Raw genomic sequence first — 20,366 nt, 5'->3', positions numbered from 1 at the left:
ACGTGGCCACTTAAAACCAACTAGGAGAGGTGGCTGGGATTGGCATCTATTGTTAGCAGGAAACTTGGAATCATTTTGGCAGGAGGTGTGTAAATTTACAGCAGAAGAAACACAAATTAAATAAGGCTTAAAGAAGACTAAGTGGGGAAGAAGGACAAATAATGACCCTTAGACAGTATTGTTAAGAGATTTGGCTTTTATGTAAACTGTCATTGCTTGTTAGTCTGAGGACAAGTGGCTACTTAAAAGATCTTTGGAAGGGAAGTGACACTGACATGTAAAGTAGAAGCTGAGATAAAGTACAACATCAGTTAATAAAATAGTGTATTTTTTTAGTGTATAAAGTCAACATGAGATATTAGAGATGTTATGCAACAATCGCGGTGGTGTTTCCCTGGTTTCTACTCTAAAACCTAAATTTCTATGTGCATCTTTAGTCAAGTTTCCATCCATATTTGGCACAAATTATCACATAATTTCCAGAAAATCTGCTAAATAAAATGCAGATTAATGCATACTACTACCCACTATTGATGTGCATTTTGCTTCCACTCAGGTACCTAAACTTTTTTGCAATGTATCGACTTTTTTCACATTTCCACCCAAGTTTTTCTATATGTGTAGCTTGAAACTGCACTAACACAGGTGGATTTCCATCAGCTTACGTAAATTAACTGAAATCACTACGCCAAGAGCTAGCGTATAATTTATCAGTCAAACACACGGAACATACGTGCACACAAACATGCGTTCACCTGAGCTGCGACTGCAGTTTCCCGGCCTTGGTGATAAAGTCCTCCCAAATAGGGTAGCTGCTCTGTGGGACGAAAAGAGACACAAACATGATTGACACAATCATCAGAACAGGTTTCAGTTTTCCCACAGTTACATAACAGTTCAAACCAACATAAGGCCACCCTGATGCCTCGCCTCACCCTCAGGGCTAAACAAAACTAACCAAGGCTGAGACATTCCCATACATGTAACCCAGTTACAGTCCGTCACCCCCCAAAATGACGTTTTTCCATCTTGCTGCCAGTGGGACCTTAGGGAATCTGGGAAATTAAGCTCTATGTTTAGCAGGATTGTTTGCAAATGAAAAGCATGAGGTTTGGTCTACAGACACAGAATATGTAGTAATATGTTTTCAATTTTCCCCTATTTGGTTTAACGTATTTTAATTCTGCATTATCTGTTAATGGGAGGATAGAGATACCATCATAACCTGCATGTGTTAGGTTGCAAAATGGGTCACAGGCCTCCTTTGGAAAGATCCCCACACAACAAGAGCACTAACACTATGGTATAATGAGCCCGGTTCCCGACGGGACTCTAAATTTACCTAATTTAGGTCCTGAGCTGAAAATAGCGGAAGAGGCATTTTTATCGAAACTGACCCAGAGAACAAGTGGCCTATCGAAAAGGAGGAGGCTAACGTGGTGGTAAGACAGCACAAGATGAAGCGATGAATGTAGCATGAGCACATATTTGTCACTGATGTGCTACTACTGCCAGGAGCATGAGGAATGTCATGTTGTGCTGTCAAACGTCACACCCAACAACCCAACCTCTTTCTTTCCCTCTTCCAATCTCCCTTACATCACAGCGATTCCTTTCGATCTCTGCCCATCTCTGTTCCCTCAGTCTACCTTTCTCTCTCTGAAGAGGCCACCACCGTCAGCTAGGCCATGCTTCTGCGCAGACATCAAACACTCCAGTTCAGCACCATGGCAAATAAGCTTTCTCTGCGTTTGTTCCACCATTTCTTACACCTCCTCTTGTTGACAGAGAATCAAAGTGAGCTGTCTCTTTATTTGTTGGGCACACAACCCAATCTGTGGCTCTTTAAATAAAGAGGCAACACTGGAAATGTGAGCGTCTTATGTAAAAGACAAAGCAAATACACTGCTGTTGTCAGTGGCACCACAGTTGACAGACTAAGGCAGCCATGAACTAGCTAGTAAAGTAAGACATGGAAGGCTGAGAAGTGCTGAATATCTGAGCAGTATTCATAACAAACTTTTCTGGCTCCAGCAGACCCGATGGCTGGCCATTTGACCTACACATGTCAACGCTTTCAGACTTTTCTACCCTGACAGCTACATTCCCTGCATTCCTTCAGGCAAGTACAACAGCTGGGGAAATCTGCCAATTGTCCCATTGGCCAAGATGTTAAAACACACACACACACACACACACACACACACATCAAAATAAGATGCGCTAGTTTTGACACCTATTTAACCTTTATCAAATGTTTGGCTGCTGCTCCACTTCAAACTGGAATAAATGGACGTAAACCAACATTTTATTGTTTTTTCCATTGGAAAAGGATAGAGCAGAGTGCAGTCAAATATAATGATATATCAAACTGACTTACTAAAACTAAGGCGGCTAATCTATAGTACGACCAGAAACACTATCATACACATCAGATGGAAATAATGTGTTAAATGAATTCTGCTTTACTATATTTTGTTTATTGGTTTCTAGCGTTACATACAATACAATCAGAAGGTTGGTGCGTTCAGGAACGTTAACTTAAGGTATGTTAACCTAACGTAAACTGTTTATCTGTTGGAGGACATTTACTACTAACATCATTGACTGGTGTTTGGACAGTTAAATGGCTGGGATAGTGAGGTTTTTAAAGGTCGGCTAACGGCTCTCGAGTGATATAGTTAGTGTTGGAGAGTTCATTTGGCTTACTTTCATGTCTCCGATAACAGTTTGGAAGAGTCCTCCGAGCGCGCTGCATTCCTTCTCGATAACAGCCTCCATTTTCAGGACCAACTCCGGTGGTCAGTCCCGACTCGGTGAGCCGCTTTCAGTTCGCCACCTCCACTCTCCAGGAAAAGCAAAACAAAAGCCCAAAAACTCCCGAAAATGTGAACACAAACTATTTCTACTGTTCTGAAATCGACCAACAAGTACTTTCAACGCAGTCCAAGATGTAAAGAACCACAGCTGGGTTCTCCTCTGGTGCACCGTTCAGGCTAACGTTACTTCAAATCAAAAGAAGCTGTCGGGACGAAAGAGAAATTTAAATCCCCCTCTACCCTCCACGCCGCCCCGCTCACACCCATGGCTGGACTGTGAAAATAAACAGCTACTAGAAACTAGAAATAATCCACGGTGTTCGGCTGGTAACGTTACTCCGTGTCTTGACAGGTAAATACCGACACTCCCGGGTGTCCTCGCTGCCCTCTCCACACTGACTGAGTAGGAGAAAAAAGACAAGACGAGAAACAACCGTCAAGCCAGCGTCAGTAAGAAGAAAATACATTTCCTGTTTATTGTTTTCCACCAAAATAAAATGTCTGGTGGAACGTAATAAAGTACATTTAGTCAACTATTGTACTTAATTACAAGTTACAGGCACTTTACCTGACTGTGTTTATTTTATGCTACTTTCTATACAATTCAATTCAATTCAAATTAGCTTTATTGGCATGAATGTGTAACAACATACATTTCATTAAACAAGTAATTAAAGCGTAAAGTAATCAAAGCGTATGTGTGTTTGTGTTTGTGAAACAGTAAGCGTGTGTGTTAAAAAATATAAATATATTACAAATAAATAAATAAACAAAACAGTAAGCGTGTGTGTGTGTGTGTGTGTGTGTGTGTGTGTGTGTTAAAAACATATATATACAGTATATTAAAAATAAATAAAACAGGCTGTGTTCACTCAGTCTGTATGTTGTCAACATTTTTCTTAGTTTGGGACATTTTATTGTACTCAGGTAATTTGCCAGTGTGAATTCTCTTTTTAGGGTCAGATAACATTGTAATTTACTTTGGTTTTTGGTCGTTTCTTTCCAGTATTCAATATATTTTTCTTTCTGCTTGCTGATAGATTGGTTTGGTCTGCTTGAGTTGGTATTGCTGTCCTGAGGCTGTTGGGGACTTGTTATCGCAGAGAGCCACAGGACCAGCTGGCTGAGGGGACTCTTCTCTGGTTTCAGCTCCTGGTATGTTAGGGCTTTGTGATGATATGTCTGGGGGTTAACTGATTTTAAGTGATTGTAAAATTTAAGTGATCTTTTCTGTATTTTTAGTAGGAGGGGGTATTGGCCGAGCTCTGCTCTGCACAGGTTATTTGGTGTCTTTCTCTGCACCTGCAGGATGATCTTACAGAACTCAGTATGGAAAGATTCTATGATTCTTTTGTCCCATTTGTCAAATTCATTATTAAGTTTTGGCCCCCAGATTTCACTACCATAAAGAATTATTGGTTCTAGTACAAATTGGAAAATTTTAAGCCAGATTTCAATTGGAATATATATTTTAATGTTTCTTTTTATTGCACAGAAAGCTCTCCATGCTTTGTCCCTCAGATCTTTCACAGCCATGTTGAAGTTCCCTGTGTATGTAATGTTGAGGCCAAGGTAAGTGTAGTTTTTTGTGTGTTGTAATTTAATGGTGTCTAAATAGAAATCGTGTGTAACCTGATTTCTGTATTGTTTCTGAAAGATCATTATTTTAGTCTTTGCTGTGTTTACTGTCAGTTTTGCGGCAATTTGGCAAAAAAACAATGTGGCATTTATGCAGAATATTGTGGTTATCAACAAAGTTGACAAGTCGTTTATTAATGATGTTGCAGAATATTTTTCCCAGGTTACTGGATACACATATTCCTCTGTAGTTATTTGGGTCATATTTATCTCTGGATTTATGAATTGGGGTTATTAAACCTTTGTTCCAGATATCTGGAAAAGTTCCAGTTGCTAGAATAGTATTAGTATAGCCAATCTGATTTTATGGTCTGAGTATTTGATCATTTCGTTGAGGATTCCATCAATACCACAAACCTTTTTTCCTTTCAGGGACTGGATGACTTCTGTTAATTCTTGTTCTGTTACAGGGTAATCTAGAGGGTTTTGGTTGTTTTTTATCACCGCCTCCAGAGTTTTCCATTTCGTGAATATCTTGTACTGATCATCATTTTTTGTAATATTTCTGTATAATTCACTAAAGTGATCCAAGTATTTATACTACTCCACTATGTTTCAGAAGGAGATATTATACTTTTTACTCCATGTAGGCCTATTTAATAATATTACTTAAGTGCAATTTATAATTCTGCTTCAAATCGACGGTGTAGGCTATGGGGCTACGCAGAGGCTACGCCGTCGCCTGACGTGCACCTCCTCAAAAATGTAACTACACGTCGAGTTGACGCGGACCGTAAGCTCTGTGATTGGTCGGCTGGGTAACCTCGCAATGTCTCCGAGTCGACCGGAAGTACCCCGCGCTTTGAAGTAATTTTTACTAGCGGCCAAAACGGTGGCTGTAACACAGTGAATCAATATATTTGACCATCGCAACCCGAGCGAAATGACTTGTTTCGCTATCAGAATGTGATCCACTTGGTTGGTAACATTTGAAAAGGCTACACCAGCCGCATGTATACAATTTTACCCTCATTTATGTTAGCAGAACTCTAAACCGGAAGTTAGCCTGCTCGGCCGGCAAAAGTCATCACAGTGGAGGCTGTGTATAGTATAAATGCATGGCTACGTGCGTAGCCTATGGCGTAGGTACGGTCGTAGACCCAGGTGTATAAATGGGCCTTTAGGCCTACTAGTTACTTTGCAGATTATCATTATAAATACTTAATATAATCAAGTAATAAATTATGATGCATTATTATAGATTAGGCTGCCTTGCAGCCTTCCCATCAGTCCAGGACATTTACACCACAAGGGTGATCAGAAGGGCCCACAACATCATCAAAGACAGTAGGCTACACACCCACAACACAGTCTCTTCACACTTCTGCCGTCAGGGAGACACTACAGGAGTGTAAAATCGAGGGCAAGACTATCAAACAGCTTTTAGCCATGGGCGATCAGACTCTTGAACAATAAATCCAACATTACCTCCCCCACTCTCCATCACTCCTATTGACTTTTGCCCAGCACACTGCACAGAGCCTCTCCACTTAACCTACTTTGCTGTATATATTAATGTTTATTGTTTATTGTATTTATTTTTTTCATTTCTTTTTGTATCAATATAATTACATGTTTTATTTTTAAGGGAGACTTGCAAAGTAAGATTTTCAATGTATAGAAGTGACAATAAACTTCTTGAATCTTGAATCATATATAGTAAATGCGTTAACATTAGCTCGATCTTCGAGCTGCAACAGTAAACAGATGTAGGGCTTACACAGTGCATCAATAATTATAATCCAATAATACGATGTATATTATTCTTAAATCTCTGCATAAATTCTTTTACTTTTGGTATGTTATGTAGGCTATATATTGCTGCTAATACTTTTGTACCTCTACTCAAGCGATATTTTGATTAAAGGACTTTGACTTGTAATGGATTGTTTTTAAGGCTGTATTGGTACTTTTACTTGAGTAAAAGATCTGAGTACTTCTTCACCACCATAGGAATTTCACTTGTGTGCTTGGAAATTAGCATTTTGATGATGATAACAAGTAAGTAAGTAAGTAACACATTGCTTATGCATCTTAGCAAGATACTTTGAGGGGGTAGTCGTAAATCAAAAAAAACATAACACACACAAACACAATACATAAATAAAAGTGTGTACATCAGTTAAACGCCACATAAATTGAACATAAAAAGGAGGTTCCGCTCATAGCTCGATGTAAAACTGAAAGATTATTTTTTGCATTGAACGTCTTAGTTTTATTGTGAAGGAAGACCCGCGATTACATCCGGTGTTATTCTGTAAACTTGACTCCGTGATGATGGAAGATGCAGAGGTGAGCAGTGAGTGGACGAGCGCAAGAGAAGTAAAGCGCGTTCATGAGTTGCTTGATGTTTTCATACCGAACTTGAACAGCTCGAAAACATCGGTAAAGTATTGAACAGATTATTTTCTTCTATGAATTTTGTCTGGCTTCCTAAGTGTTTAGGGGGGTATAGTTGTAAAGCGCCTCCAAAAGTTTTGCTATTGAAACATCGGGCACACATGGAAAGGTTAAGCTGCTGTAGATAACGGGAGTCAACTTGTGGCTGAAATTAAACGACATAAAACATAAAATACATAAAATCACTTCAGCAGGTTTATTAAATGGAATGTGATGTTATATGATTAATAATTAAAACAGCATAAAAGACCCATTATGGTAACAATGGTTTCTATAAAGACCACATCTGTAGTGCATAAGGGCAGTTATAAAACATAATTTTTAAATATTACTAGCACACTGACCTTTCTGTCAAAGGTAGCCATATCAGCCTTACAGACTTCTCAACAGTAAATTATTACTAAAAACTAAGGCGATCTTACAGTGCACTATGAATTATTAAGTTGTTCTACTTTGTGTTAAGTAAAAATTAAATATAGGCCTATGCACAGAATGGACAGTTTTTCCATTTGTATGTGCTAATTGTCCACTTGGTCTTTGAATTGTGCAATCTGAGGAATTTTGTCTTAGACATAGTTTGAAGCCAGTATATTTTCCTGAACACAAAGCCTCGATGTGTAGGACTTGGCATTTTCTGACTTGTCCTTTGGCGACTCTTCGTGGTAGCATCAAAAAAGACACAGGGGCAGACAACAGTGCACCCTGTAATGATGCAAAGACAGGGGCTTCTTCAAAACCCTCAATTATATAGTTCTAAAATGCATTTAAAATGTCAAAAACAGCAGGCGTCAGAAACAAAAATTCTTCAATCAATGATTAAAAATAGATTTTAATAGTCCATTGCAAACAAAAGTGTACAGTAGGTAAATAAAACTAATAAATCATCTAGCAGGTAAGATAGTTATTAATTTGGGCACTTTTATGATGCATCAACACGGTTACAATAGTTAAACAGAAAAAGACACATACAGTACATACTTAAATGATCTATTAGTAGATAAAAATCACTTTATAGTAGCTAACTATAGTAGCTTATTGAAAATCAGATTAAATGATTAGTTTGTAATAGAACTCATCTTAATGACAGATTTGTTTAACCCAGACCTCGGTCAAATGATACTTCACTGGAGTTAGCCACATTGCCGCCCTCAGAAAGTTTAAACAAATATTAAGTAACAAAAAATGACGGGGAATGTACAGTAGCTACAATTCTGTGGAAAACATGTCAGATCTACTGAGAAAAGCTGACAAAAAGTTCATGCAACATGAAATTAGGATTTCCATTTCAATATCAGATCAATCACACATTTTAAATAGTGGTCACATAAAAATGTAATGACAGTTGCGTTCAATCTAGAGGGTGATTACAGCTCCTTAGCACCAAGGTAACCGCAAGGACAATGAAAACAATCACGTTGCCTTGGTCTTTCAAATAAGTCACACCTTCACATTCATGTTCTTTTGTGCACAACCTATTAGCAGCATACATAGGCACATTTCTATGGAATTGAAAATGGGAAATAATCCCTCCAATGACGATGTGACTCGGCAATTGGGGCTATAATTGTATGATTAACAAAGTGCACTACTGGCGTCACGCTAAATGACCCTGTATAGCCTCAAAATGTTGTATCATACTCAACGCCCCCTCACGACTTTCCCTAACTTACCAGGTAGATGTTTGCTGGAGAAGTTAAGGAAAGCTGCATGACAGTGAAATCATTGACCAAAAGAATCAGACTGATATGGTGCTAACTGAACAACTTAGCTAGTCTATATGCCATTCCTCAAAGTACCTTTAACATCCAAGACTAAACCTACCTGAAACCAGTCCTTTCTATATCTCAGAGGAGGGATTCCCATATCTGGAGAGATGTTTTGTGACTGAAGCAGAAATTAAGTCGTCCATGTCTATGTCTTTGATAATAACAAATAAACTGAATAGCAGTGCTCTCTTTGGGGCTGTGACTGATGTTTTAATACAAGCTGACTTTGTGAAGCAGTTACAAAACTAGTGTGTGCTGGATGTCCCGGTTACACCCTCCACCTCTTGAAGCCCATCACCATGCTGCAGCCATAGCAGAGTGTCACCACAAATGCAAATATCTGGGACAAAAAGACAAAAGCAGAGAAAACAAAAAAGAACACTGGGTCAGAAAAAAACCTTTATCGCCACACTGCAACTATCTTGATTCATTACCTACTTTAATTGTAATTATTAATCTATCAATGTTTTCATTTCAAAGCAATTACTCGTTGAGTCTAAAAAAAATAACAGGCTTATCTCAAAATGTCTTTCTTATTCTAATCAGCAGCTAAGAAACAACACATTAAACAAAAAAACAATAAATGTTTTAGTATTTTTGCATAATTGGGTAAAAGTATTAGTGATCGATTATCGAAGAGTATAAAATGTACAATATGGCCTGTTCATTGACATACAGAAGAATATGAAAACCCAGAACAGAAAACCTGCCTTTTACAAGCGTTTCTCGAGTTACACATTTGGGCCAAAACAAGAGTTTGGGTACATTTTGTCAGCATAAAATAAGACCTTACCTCACATAACCTACTGTATTTCTGTCAAAGAGGCTAGCAGGCAGTTGCTTTTTTCTCTTACTGTTTCATGGCTTGACAGCTCTAGGTGATAGCAGGACACGGCCGGCATACAAAATATTCTGTTTATTTATGACACCCCTTCACGTTATCAAAAAGGGCGCACAAAAAATTTAACTCAAACCATATCAGCGGCAAAGTTCAGTGTGCAGGGAGGTTACTTTGTACATGCAAATGCGTCAACTGAGGTGTTTCTCTGACAGCCCTTATTGAGAGCCTGAAAGAGGAACAGGGCGGATGTCAGATGAAGTTTTCCTTTGATGATTATATCATTATAATGATTATAATGAATTAACCTTTCATATTACCCATTACTTTGGATAGACTCAATTTTATTGCAACAATCTTTCTAAGGCACCTCCAGCAACTCCCCCACCTACAGTCTACAAAGGAGTTTGACATTAGGTTATTTTCATTCAGATAGAACTCTTGAGTGCATTGTAAAGTAAAAGCATTTTTATTTTACAACCTTGTTGTAATATGACAATTACATTCATCTTGTGGTAATATCAATAAAAATGTACATATTGTGCATGCACTGAACATATTATCACAGACTTCATTTGAAAAAATCTTCATTACTCACCGTGGCTGCCACATTAATACTGTATTGCCTGTCATTCAGGACTGTGAATATATTGCCCCGAGGGTAGGTTATACACAGGACAGTGCCATTAGCCATTGGCTTTAAGTGGGCTCCTCCATTAGCTGCTGTAGTCGCTGCCTCCAACACGAAGGCAGCAAAGTAGAAAAGCAAAGCCAGGAAATGGTAAAACACATCCTGAGAAAAGAAGATAGAGCGCATTAGAAATAAATATGAATAAAGTGTCAGGTTTCACGTGTAAACAACTAAAGACATGAACAAAAACTTGGTGAACAACTGTAAGATTCCACAAGTGTGGAAGATATTGTCCGGCGGGGAACAAAGAATGGTCAATGCAGCTTGCTGTACTTAAAGGGGCTGTAGTTTTTCAATGAAATCCCTTATTAATAAAATTTTACTGCCTTATTGTCAAAAGGCTCCATCTAATCTCACTTAAAAATGAAGCACACGCCTGTTTTCTCTGTTGCTTGGAACAGCCACTATTTTGCTTTTAATGCGAAAGCACCGGGTCGGGATGTAGCCCTGTGCACGCTCCTGAGCCTATCTTTGACTACGGCGACGACAACACCGCAGCTAACGAAATGCAGTCCACTAACACCATCATACAACCGGCCCCCAGCACAACACAGGCTCCAACACAAACTCCAACATAAACTCCACGTAAGGATAAATAACAACATTAAAGGTTTATGTTCTGAAGCCTGTCAGGCCAAGAGAGTCACGTTAGCTTGCCGGCTATTGCTGAGCATTTACTAGCTTTATCCGGTGTAAAATATAATATCGTTATCGTTGTGAATCTGTCTCCCTGTCTGTCTATAGCCGCTGTCACACTGCCTGACCATGTCTGAAGAAAAGCCACAGCTAGATTATTGTGAGATCTCTGTATGAAAGCGGTTGTGTTTCAGATTATGCTTGCTCATGAGTTCAAGCGAGCACGCGTACAAGCACATCTTAAACCGCACCACTGCCCCTTTAAGAATTCACAGAACAAACCAGGCTTTCTGTCAAATCATAAACCTTTTACATTAATTGTAAAGCACAATATGGTAGATACAACAAACATGGCAAATAAAAACACGGGAGAGAATTAAAAACCAAACATGAGTGAAATGGTTTATTTGATTTGGAAACCATCATATTAAGAATGAAAATAGAAGGAAAGACACACAGAGAGAGGGGTTAAAGATACAGAGGGAGAGAGACAGAGACAAGAGAGAGGGTGGGTCAGAGAGTAAAGAAGGTTAATGAGAGTTTGTGTTGTCAACTCTGTGAGCCTGGCGATACTACAGGCGGGCCTTTGTTGTGTTTTGGTGTGAGCTCATCATCCATGTCACTCATTGTTCGGCCGAAAACAAACAACCCCACACGCCTGGCTACTCTTGGGAGCAGAGCCTGGAGACTGAGGCAAGGCTGGCTGTGTCTGAGAGCCCAGACTTAACACAGAGTCCGCTACAATGACATAACACAAGAACATGGCACAGGTTCTCACTTTCCCCCCTTATTTTATAGATATATAATATGCGTGTCATCGTCATTAAAAACCCTCTCCAAAGCAAAGACACTGTCTTGTAAAAGTGATTTAATGTTATTTACATATGTTAATATATAGAATATACTATACTCCACAACTACATGTAGATGCTAGGATACATTATTGAATAATTCTTAAGCAGGGCGATTGCCTATAGCCTAAACTCATTACATTTAGCACATGTGACAAGAAGGCTACGCTCAATAGGTTAACAGCTAAGCTATATACTGTACAGAGTACAGTAAAAAACAACCATCTCAATTTCCCAAAAGCCCAAGATCATTAAACGTCTTGACCAACCAACAATCCAGAACCCAAAGAGAATCAGTTTTCTGTAATGTAAGACAAGGAAACCAACACCACCATTTGCTTGAAATTGATTGATTGGGTAATCAATTAATTAACTAACTTCTAAAAACTGACTTCAGAAGCTTCAAACAATTCAAGTTACCATTCCTGTCTAAATTGCTGCTAGAAACGTTTAAAACAACAAATACATGCGTCAAAGTACCAACTTGGCTGTGGTCTACACTGGCACTTCGTTCACGCTGAGTCATTTTATGGGGAGGAAGTGTAACTGCTTATCTTTGAATAAGTGGGTGCATGTGGGTGACGCGTTAGACAGTTTCACAATTTCACTGATCTACAGGTGACAGTCACAAGCCTCAATATGCTGCAATGCGCTACAAGAACCAGGGAAGAACACCGTAAGCTAGTAAACATGAATGTAGACAACACCTGATGTCAAATAGAAAAAAAACAAAAAGAAACCTACTTTGCAAATCTTTTATGAGGAAGGAAATGCACTTGACAGGTTTGTTAGACCTCAAGGATACACACAATGTGTTGAATGTAAACATAACTTTTGTTTGTTTTGTTTTTTTATTTCACAGCTGACATGTATGTGATTAACCAGTAAATTAATTACCCAGTAAATCTCAACACAAAACAAACACAAACACCGTTAAAGGTATATGAATTTTTTTGTGTCAAATACCTATAATGGAAACCTCTTCCTATACTGGTTAAGATGTCCACCCTAGACAGACACAGCTCGCTAAATAGCTCTAAATAGACTGACAAGACAGTTGTGTATAGATAGCTGGATGGACAGATATGTAGGCTGACTAACTGACTGACTGATCAGCTCATTTATCTACAGCTTACCAAGAAGTTCCAGTCCGTGTTGATGCGCTCAGCCAGGCCAGTGATGAGGAGTGTGAGGTAGGCAGAGGAGAGGAAGAAGGCGGTGACAGAGACAAACATCACCCAGCCCTGCAGCAGAGGCACGGGGACATTGGAGGAAGCCACCAGGATCCATACTAGACTCCCAAATAACTGGGGATGTAAACAAACTCATATTGGTGATTCATTCTATATGCTGAAATGCAGCTCCTTAATGCTCAAGACGGCTTGGGTCCATTTAATCATAAATTTTCTTTCAGTGGGCACTTTTGTATACTTACAGGCTTGCCAACAATTTATGACACACACTAGCTGTGGTGCTATAAACTGAGTCACCATCCCACTGTCACTGAATGAATGTAACTGATCAACACTGAATTTTATGATGACATTGAAATATTTGCTTTATCTCAATGTGTTGCTTATAATACACGCTGCTTTTCACACCAATCTTGTCTCCCACCAAAAGCAACATGTTTTATCTCCACAGCTCACTGGCAACCAGCATGTACATTTTGTCGGTGCCAGACCATTCGGGATGAAATACGCTGTTTGGTGACAAACAAGTCAGAGTAACAAATGTTATCTTTGATATCTTTTTTTTTTTTTTGACAAAGGGGCAAACATGAAGGCAACACAAATAATTAAAACACTGAAGAAAAGATAATTCCATGGAAAGTTCCTCACATGGGACCATCTAGGCTATTTATAAGCTGTGTACTGTAGAATAACAGGTATAATGTGTTGGATAGGGCTTTAAGCCACAATTCATCATTTAAATGACTCCATTTCCATCTGTAGGCTTATCTACAGGCCTTTTAACTGCAAACAGGCCTATAGATAAATAGTCAAATAACATACCACGTAAAAGAACTGGCAGAAAGTAAAGCTCACACTCTGCAAACATCAAGGAACGGTTATGATATGGAAGGAGCTGGTGCTGATTTGGTATTTTACAGGCCTGCACTGGTCTAGTAGCCTATAAGAAACAGGTGTTTTGATCCTCTCAGCCAGTCGTGGCGGTGTGATACCAAAATGTGTGACCTATCAGATTCTGTGGCTCAAATGGCAAGTTAAGCGCCAGAGGCTTTGTTAACGATGTGAAGCGGTTGCAGTTTGGTTGGGTTTAGGCACCAAAAGTGGTTATGGTTAGGAAAACATCGTCGTTTGGATGTAGTCACAGAATCTGATAGGTCACAGATCAGCGCTTTAGGCGACATTTGCCTTTGCTTTGGCAGTCAAACGTAAGTGTTAAACCCAGCCTCAGGCAATCACAGTGACAATCAGCGTTGGCAACGTTTAAACAGTGAGCAGTACGCACATCACCGAGGAAAGACCGCGTTATAGGCCTAACTTACAGCTTCTAAATGCCATCAATTATTAATAACGAAATATCAAGTGCAGGTTCTGCAGAATTCCACAACACCACGGAGGTCACTGACACATTTAATGTAACACACAGCTGAGCATAATTAATAACCTTATTAAAAAAACGGCACTTACTATTTCTAAACATACAAGGGCTCCTGAGTACGTTCTCAATACTTCCAGTCCCAAAGGCAGAGAAATAGTTGGCGCTGGGAACGAGGTGGCAGCGGGATTAGTGTCTGGTTCGGACATCTCTGTATCTCCCTGTCTCTTCTCTCTGTCTCCCCTCTCCTCTGGCTCCCACCAAGAGAAACTCCGTTAAACAAAGGACGGGAGCAACGGGTGGAATTCCGCTGGAGTCATGTGTGCCCCCTGAAACAGGTCGGACAGGTGCGGGAGCCACTCCCTGGAAACCTGTGCTGCATTCGTGGACCTCGTGGAAGCTCCTAGATCCAAATATTCGTTTTGTAAACACGTCAGCGTGAGAAATATAATGACAACTTGTAGGCCTACTCCAAAACTGAAGGTTGTCGTTTTATTCTGAAAGTAGGATTGTGACTATAGATGAGATAGATTAAGTTAAACCCACACATGTAAAACACGCTAGCCCTAGATTTTCTCAAGGTCATATTCCACATGCATTTTCCTCATGTCAGTCCAGAAAACCTATGTGTTGATTTACATGTTTATTAATGGTTATATTGTGCTAATACATTTGGTTTTGGCAGACCACTTTTGCTGTCTGCATCAGACTTTGGTAAGGCAAGCTATATCAAGTGGGCTTGGCTATGTTGTAAAAGGCTTCAGGGTGTGTTTACAGTGATGAAACACAGACGGATCACTCCTTTTCTCCTCTGGTTTTTATATGGCTTTTATGCTCCCCACACCCCAAATGTCAATTCTTGACAACTCTTCAATCATTCCTAGGCTACAGGTATGTGCTCATCTTGTAATTCTGACAATTCCCACACCAACTGAAGGCAACAATCTTACTCCCATAATGTCACTCTGTTGGAGGAGCACTTGGCTCCCTCTGTGTGAGCAGACACCACAGCTCAGAAACATTAGTGAGAGGCGAAAGCAAATAGCTGGAGGCAAGACTAGATCCCTCTTGATTTAACACTGTTAGAAAAAAAAACACGATTGCTAAGAAACAATCTTGTGTGTGCTGGTCAATGTTTTTAGAGCAGGAGCAAAGAAGTATGGAAAGTAAATATTAGTTTAAGGGTAGGAGCTGAGGAGAGAGGAGAACTGATTTCCAAAGTGACTTAGCAGCATTTACACTGTTAGCACTAAAATATGGAACTGAAACATCAAGTGTTGGAGCATTTTTAAATCAAACTGTGAGGTAAAATTGCTGTGTTGTTACATCAGTTGGTAAGAGTAGTTTCTTACGGCAAGCCACAGTTAATGTTTAGCTAGTACTTGGTTTATGTGAACCAATGTTGATATAACCTCTTAAAGTGCACTGGGCTTAGTTCAGTTTAGTGTGGCAGTCAGAATCGATACAACCTGTAGAAGACACTGTGTCCTATCATGTGATATAAGATAAGTGCAAGAAATGTGCTACTAGATCTTTTTCACAGCTGAATTTCTTTTTCTTAAGCTTCATTCAATGCAGCACTCCTCTGACTCTGCAAGATTTAAATAGTGACATTGTGAGATATAAAATTAGTTAATCCATTATTCTTTTGTCCATGTTTTTATTGGTTATTTTAGAATCAGAAAACATTCATAAGATACAATATTTTGCCTTATACCTGTACTTTCACTTCGAATTCTTGATAAATGAAAATGTTGTTATGTTGTCAAGATTAAAGGAAATTTATTGAGTGCCATTTTTAATGGACATTTGCGAAGCAATAGGATAATGTGTATGAATATCAGTATGTGTGTTGCACTGTACAACGAGGTGGGAGGGGCTGAATGACATCAACTGAAAGAGAAACTTGAATGGCTGCCTGCAGGACCTAAATCCTCACACACCCATGAAAATGTTCTCTAACAAGACACGTCATTCCATGCCCTTGCATTACGCAAGGCCTCCACACAGTCCTCATTTCCATCATTATTATTGGGCTCCCCATTTTGCCAGAATCCTCTACCCACCAGGCCAGTCCCATCTACCCACTTCCAATTGTTTTCTTGCTCCTTGTCAGAAAGGCCCATCCAGGTTATGCTATGACTGGATGATGGTTATAATCACCAGGTCTGCTCCTCTCTCTCGACAGTCTCTTGTGCTGTCTTCCCAGGTTCCCAGGTCCCAGGTCCCAGGTCACTTTATCAGCCCGCCTTACTATTAAAACCAACCTCTTGAGGCCTATGTATATCAATGCTTGTGCAGAGTTGGAGCCTTTAAGTGATAATAGATAGCCTTGAGAGCTTGCCACATAACCATGCAGGTGATACAGGACCAAAGAGTAGGGCTAAGCAGCTTGAAATGTATTGTTCCATATTTGAAAGTCACCGAAAGGACAGCACAGTTGCTGTACACTTAAAGCCACTTGTTAATGGCAAGCAGCATAATAAACAATAGAGAATAAAGTCAAAGGTCCATTTACCTGCTTTTTCAGACATCTCACAGCCTCCTTTAGCAAATAGAGCTGGCTCAGGTATCATCACGTGACCAAAGGTGTTCTTTAACATTGAATGTGAATGGCAGGAGTGACACAACCACCAACACGTGCAGCACAAAAATCTATGGCATCTTAAGCTGCCACCAGAAATGCCACTGGCAGCTGCCGATGCCACTATAGTTTTTGGTCTGAGCTCTTTGTGTGAATAAACCTGCCTTTGAACTGACATCTGCCTTATGTCCGCGCTTGAATCCACTTACTATGAACATAACAGTGGTGCTACTTGGCAGCATCGGATGCACCGACACATAACGTCTCAGAGCCTCTCAAATAGATTTAGGTCTGGGGAATGTGAGGGCCAGTCAATGGCATCAATTGCTTCGTCATCCAGGAACTGCCTACACGCTCTGGCCACATGAGACCAGGCATTATCCTGCCCCAGGAGGAACCCAGGGCCCATTGCACCAGCAGATCTGACAGTGCCTCTGAGGATTTAATCCCGGTACCTAACAGCAGTCAGGGTACTGTTGGCTAACACATGGAGGTCTGTGCAACCCTCCAAGGACATGCCTCCCCAGACCATCACTGACCCACCTCCAAACCGGTGATGCTGGATGATTTTGCCGGCAGCATACCGTTCACCACAGAGTCTCCAAACTCTTTCATGTCTGTCACATGTGTTCAGTGTGAAACTGCTGACATCTGTGAAGAGAACAGGGCACCAATGATGTACCTGCAAATTCTGTTGTTCTCTGGCAAAAGCCAAGCAAGCTGCATGGTACTGGGCTGTGAACAGAGATCCCACTAAAGGATGCTGGGCCCTCATGCCACCCTCATGAAGTCTGTATCTGATCCTAGCACAAAGGAGCAGACACCAGATACAAACAAACACTATTCCAGCCATGATTTGTGTGTCAGGTAATGTTAAATAAGTTGCCCACAGACATTTAACTTACTTTTTGGTGGCCAAGACATGCTGTTGTTGTGATATTAGCTACAGTAGGAGAGTTGTGAGTATACTGTCTGGAGCTGGTGTGCTGGCTCTGGAAATTACATACCCCACCTTTCTGCCATCTTGTTTCAAGTTTGTTTCTCTAAAGCCAATCCATTTAATAGTAATACAAGGCACTGCTCAACTGTACAGAAATCTAAACTTTAAAGCTCTATTAATAAATATGTTTATATTCTAGCTGCATGAATTAAGATTTTAATGTTAACAGTTAATTCAATACCTATGTCTACATGAAAGAAGTTGCTCATAGTGACAAACCCACAGAGAATTATAACCATTATTTAAACTCAAAAAATCATTGAGGGATATAGCCCTTATTTACAATGATGTTGAGTAACAGTTTAAATTATTTAAAAGATACAAAGGATAAAAGAAAAAAATATTAAAACAAGTATATAAATTTAGTTCATAAAAGATACAAAAACAATCCAATCAAAACAGGTACAAAAAGAAGTGAAGCTGGTTTTTGATCATGGATTTATATTGACTAGATTTTTAGGGTGCAAAGAGTTCCAGGTGGTGTAGTAGAATATCTTCCAAGCTCAGTACAAACTCAAGGGAAGTCATTATATTGTGTGGTCTGTTTGATATGAACTACCATAGAAGAGATGGCAACTTCCCAATATGGGTCTTGTAAATAAACAATTACATATGCTTATCATATCTGTCAGACAAGGCAAAACTTCCTTTTAACAGGCAGAAAAGTCGAGCACAACAAGGCTCTGGATAGGTGGGGCAGGAGGAGCATTCAGTGCAAGTGCCACATAGAAATGTAAAGTAAAAATTATAATAACTATAATAGCTGTAGGTGTCGAGCAAGAACATGGGGCAGTAGGTTACTTGTGTAGCCAGGTGGTAAATCTAGTCATAGGCGATTTTCCCACTTTGCTTTAATATTGTTCTAAAAGTTGTGTAATGTAAATACATGTGTTTGTTGTTGTTTTGTTTGAGAAAAACATTGTTCAATTTAAAGTAAGTGTGAAGTAGATTGTAAGTGGATTTCCACAACCTTGCATGTGATGGCAGAGTTTGGTCACAAGGCGGCAGCATTTAGTAGTATTGTTGTTGTTCTGCCAAGTGCATCACGGTCTTTCTTCTTGTTTAACGTGCAAAGGACGTACCAGGGATTGGTGTGGAGACTTCATTGTGTAGAATAGTAGGTAAATGCATGCATATCTTGTAAAATATTCATGTACAAGTGTATGAAATGGCACCACCTGTCAATATTTTCACAAGATGGTGTGATTTAGGCACTACTGGAAATGCGTGCTGGGATTTTGGGCGCCAATCGTCGACCATTGTGTACTAAATTTCATGGTAATGCTAGCGTGCATTAAGTCATACCGTGATATTGTACTTTGTTACTCGAAAACTGTTACAGGTTTTACATTAAGTGTAACTCTGTTTGAAGGTAATTGACGTTGAAAGTGCGTTGAGTTGTGCGATCTCCGGGAAGTTTCACGTGGGTCTGGTGGAACTTGGTGAAGTGTAAGTGTCATTTACAGCTGCGCATTTTATATAACTAATGTTTAGCCCCATGGTGGAAGGAGGAGACATGGACTCAGGAGTTCTTAACCTGGTGCTTCAATTTATTTTTTCACCAGACCTGTGGAAGGTGCAGTAGTGCAAGTGTGAATTATTGCAAAAATATATCAAAAATTAACAAACAAAACAAACAACGAGGAAAATAAGTACAAAATATTCAAATTATCATTAAAAAGTGATATTAAACAACACACACACACACACACACACACACACACACACACACACACACACAAATCATGGAAATCAATTAAACACCGTTATCTTACCTCAACAGTCCAAAACATTTCTTGCTAGACTTGAAATGTTATATGCTGAACAAAGCTTCTCAAAACAGCAACTTAAGGTACTCCAGTACACCCCTCTGTACTGGCTCACACTTGGACCATTCCAGGTCTTTCCCCCCTATAAATTACTCCACACTTCACCACTTTCTGTTTGCCACTTTGACCCAGATCAGAACAGGTGAATGAAACATACAAACATTTGGATGACCTTGGGTAAATCCAATAAGCTAAAATAAATGACTTGAAATTAACTGTGTTGTATTTATCGAATCATGATTTCAACTCTTTCGACTAGTACTTAAATGTAGTGATGGCGAGATGAAGCTTCATGAAGCATTAAAGCTTTCCGTACAATTGATTCACTCATGGTCCGAAGCTTCATGGTGCTTCATTTGCTCTACTGTGCCATCTAGTGGACAATAAAGACAGAGTGATTATAATGGCACCATGGCTTTTGTGAGTGAAGCTTTGAACTGAATAAACTCATGTATGATGTTTGTCATGCCGATACATAAATGATAAACTTATTAATATGGTGTCTGTCTTTATGATACAATGATAGGGTCAAAGGGAACGTGGAAACAACGAGGAGGGTTATGATGTGAATGTGTTGTTTGGTTTGTGACTTTAGATAATAGAGACAACATTTATTCATTTTTATTTTTCCACAGTGCTGGGCTTCAGGCGATTTCTTCTTTTGGAGATGATTTTACCTGCTTTAGAACATTATTAGGGTAATATGGGGTAAGACGCCCCAGTTTTATTCTTACAAAAACCACTGTCAA

General features: G+C 39.5%; 2 protein-coding genes across 7 annotated transcripts in view; both read right to left on the bottom strand.

Moving 5' to 3' along the window:
• Window positions 1–3,220, bottom strand: part of LOC119897871 (protein MTSS 1-like) — a 56,102-nt gene extending 52,882 nt beyond the window's left edge. For all 6 annotated transcript variants that reach the window (XM_038711886.1, XM_038711890.1, XM_038711887.1 and 3 more), the window contains exons 1-2: window positions 2,710–3,220; window positions 756–817 (exon numbers count right to left, since the gene is read on the bottom strand). In XM_038711886.1, the coding sequence (XP_038567814.1) occupies window positions 756–817; window positions 2,710–2,781 (134 nt within the window). In that variant the 5' untranslated portion in view covers window positions 2,782–3,220. The remainder of the gene's footprint in view (window positions 1–755; window positions 818–2,709) is intronic.
• A 4,446-nt stretch (window positions 3,221–7,666) lies between these two features.
• mal2 (mal, T cell differentiation protein 2) lies at window positions 7,667–14,699 on the bottom strand. Its single transcript, XM_038711884.1, has 4 exons — window positions 14,297–14,699; window positions 12,776–12,946; window positions 10,060–10,254; window positions 7,667–8,963 (listed from the first exon to the last, which is right to left on the bottom strand). Exons 1-4 carry the CDS (start codon window positions 14,411–14,413, stop codon window positions 8,892–8,894), a joined length of 555 nt encoding a protein of 184 aa, XP_038567812.1. The 5' UTR covers window positions 14,414–14,699; the 3' UTR covers window positions 7,667–8,891.
• Between the last annotated feature and the right edge of the window lie 5,667 nt (window positions 14,700–20,366).

Source organism: Micropterus salmoides, unplaced genomic scaffold (assembly GCF_014851395.1).
Source record: "Micropterus salmoides isolate LMB-PRFRI ecotype aquatic unplaced genomic scaffold, ASM1485139v1 Ms_hic_scaffold_11, whole genome shotgun sequence".
In the NCBI taxonomy this organism is placed as follows: Eukaryota; Metazoa; Chordata; class Actinopteri; order Centrarchiformes; family Centrarchidae; genus Micropterus; species Micropterus salmoides.
The sequence above is the reverse complement of the archived record's forward strand: the minus strand, read 5'-3'. Positions and strand labels throughout refer to the sequence as shown.

What these genes read in the sequence shown, in the direction of transcription:
- mal2 (XM_038711884.1), bottom strand. Translation starts at nt 14,413, where the DNA reads ATGTCCGAACCAGACACTAATCCCGCTGCCACCTCGTTCCCAGCGCCA. An exon ending in CCCTTGTATGTTTAGAAATA is followed by an intron (nt 12,947 to 14,296) that starts GTAAGTGCCGTT and finishes TTACATCCCCAG; the next exon opens with TTATTTGGGAGTCTAGTATG. An exon ending in GTATTAATGTGGCAGCCACG is followed by an intron (nt 8,964 to 10,059) that starts GTGAGTAATGAA and finishes TTTTTGTCCCAG; the next exon opens with ATATTTGCATTTGTGGTGAC.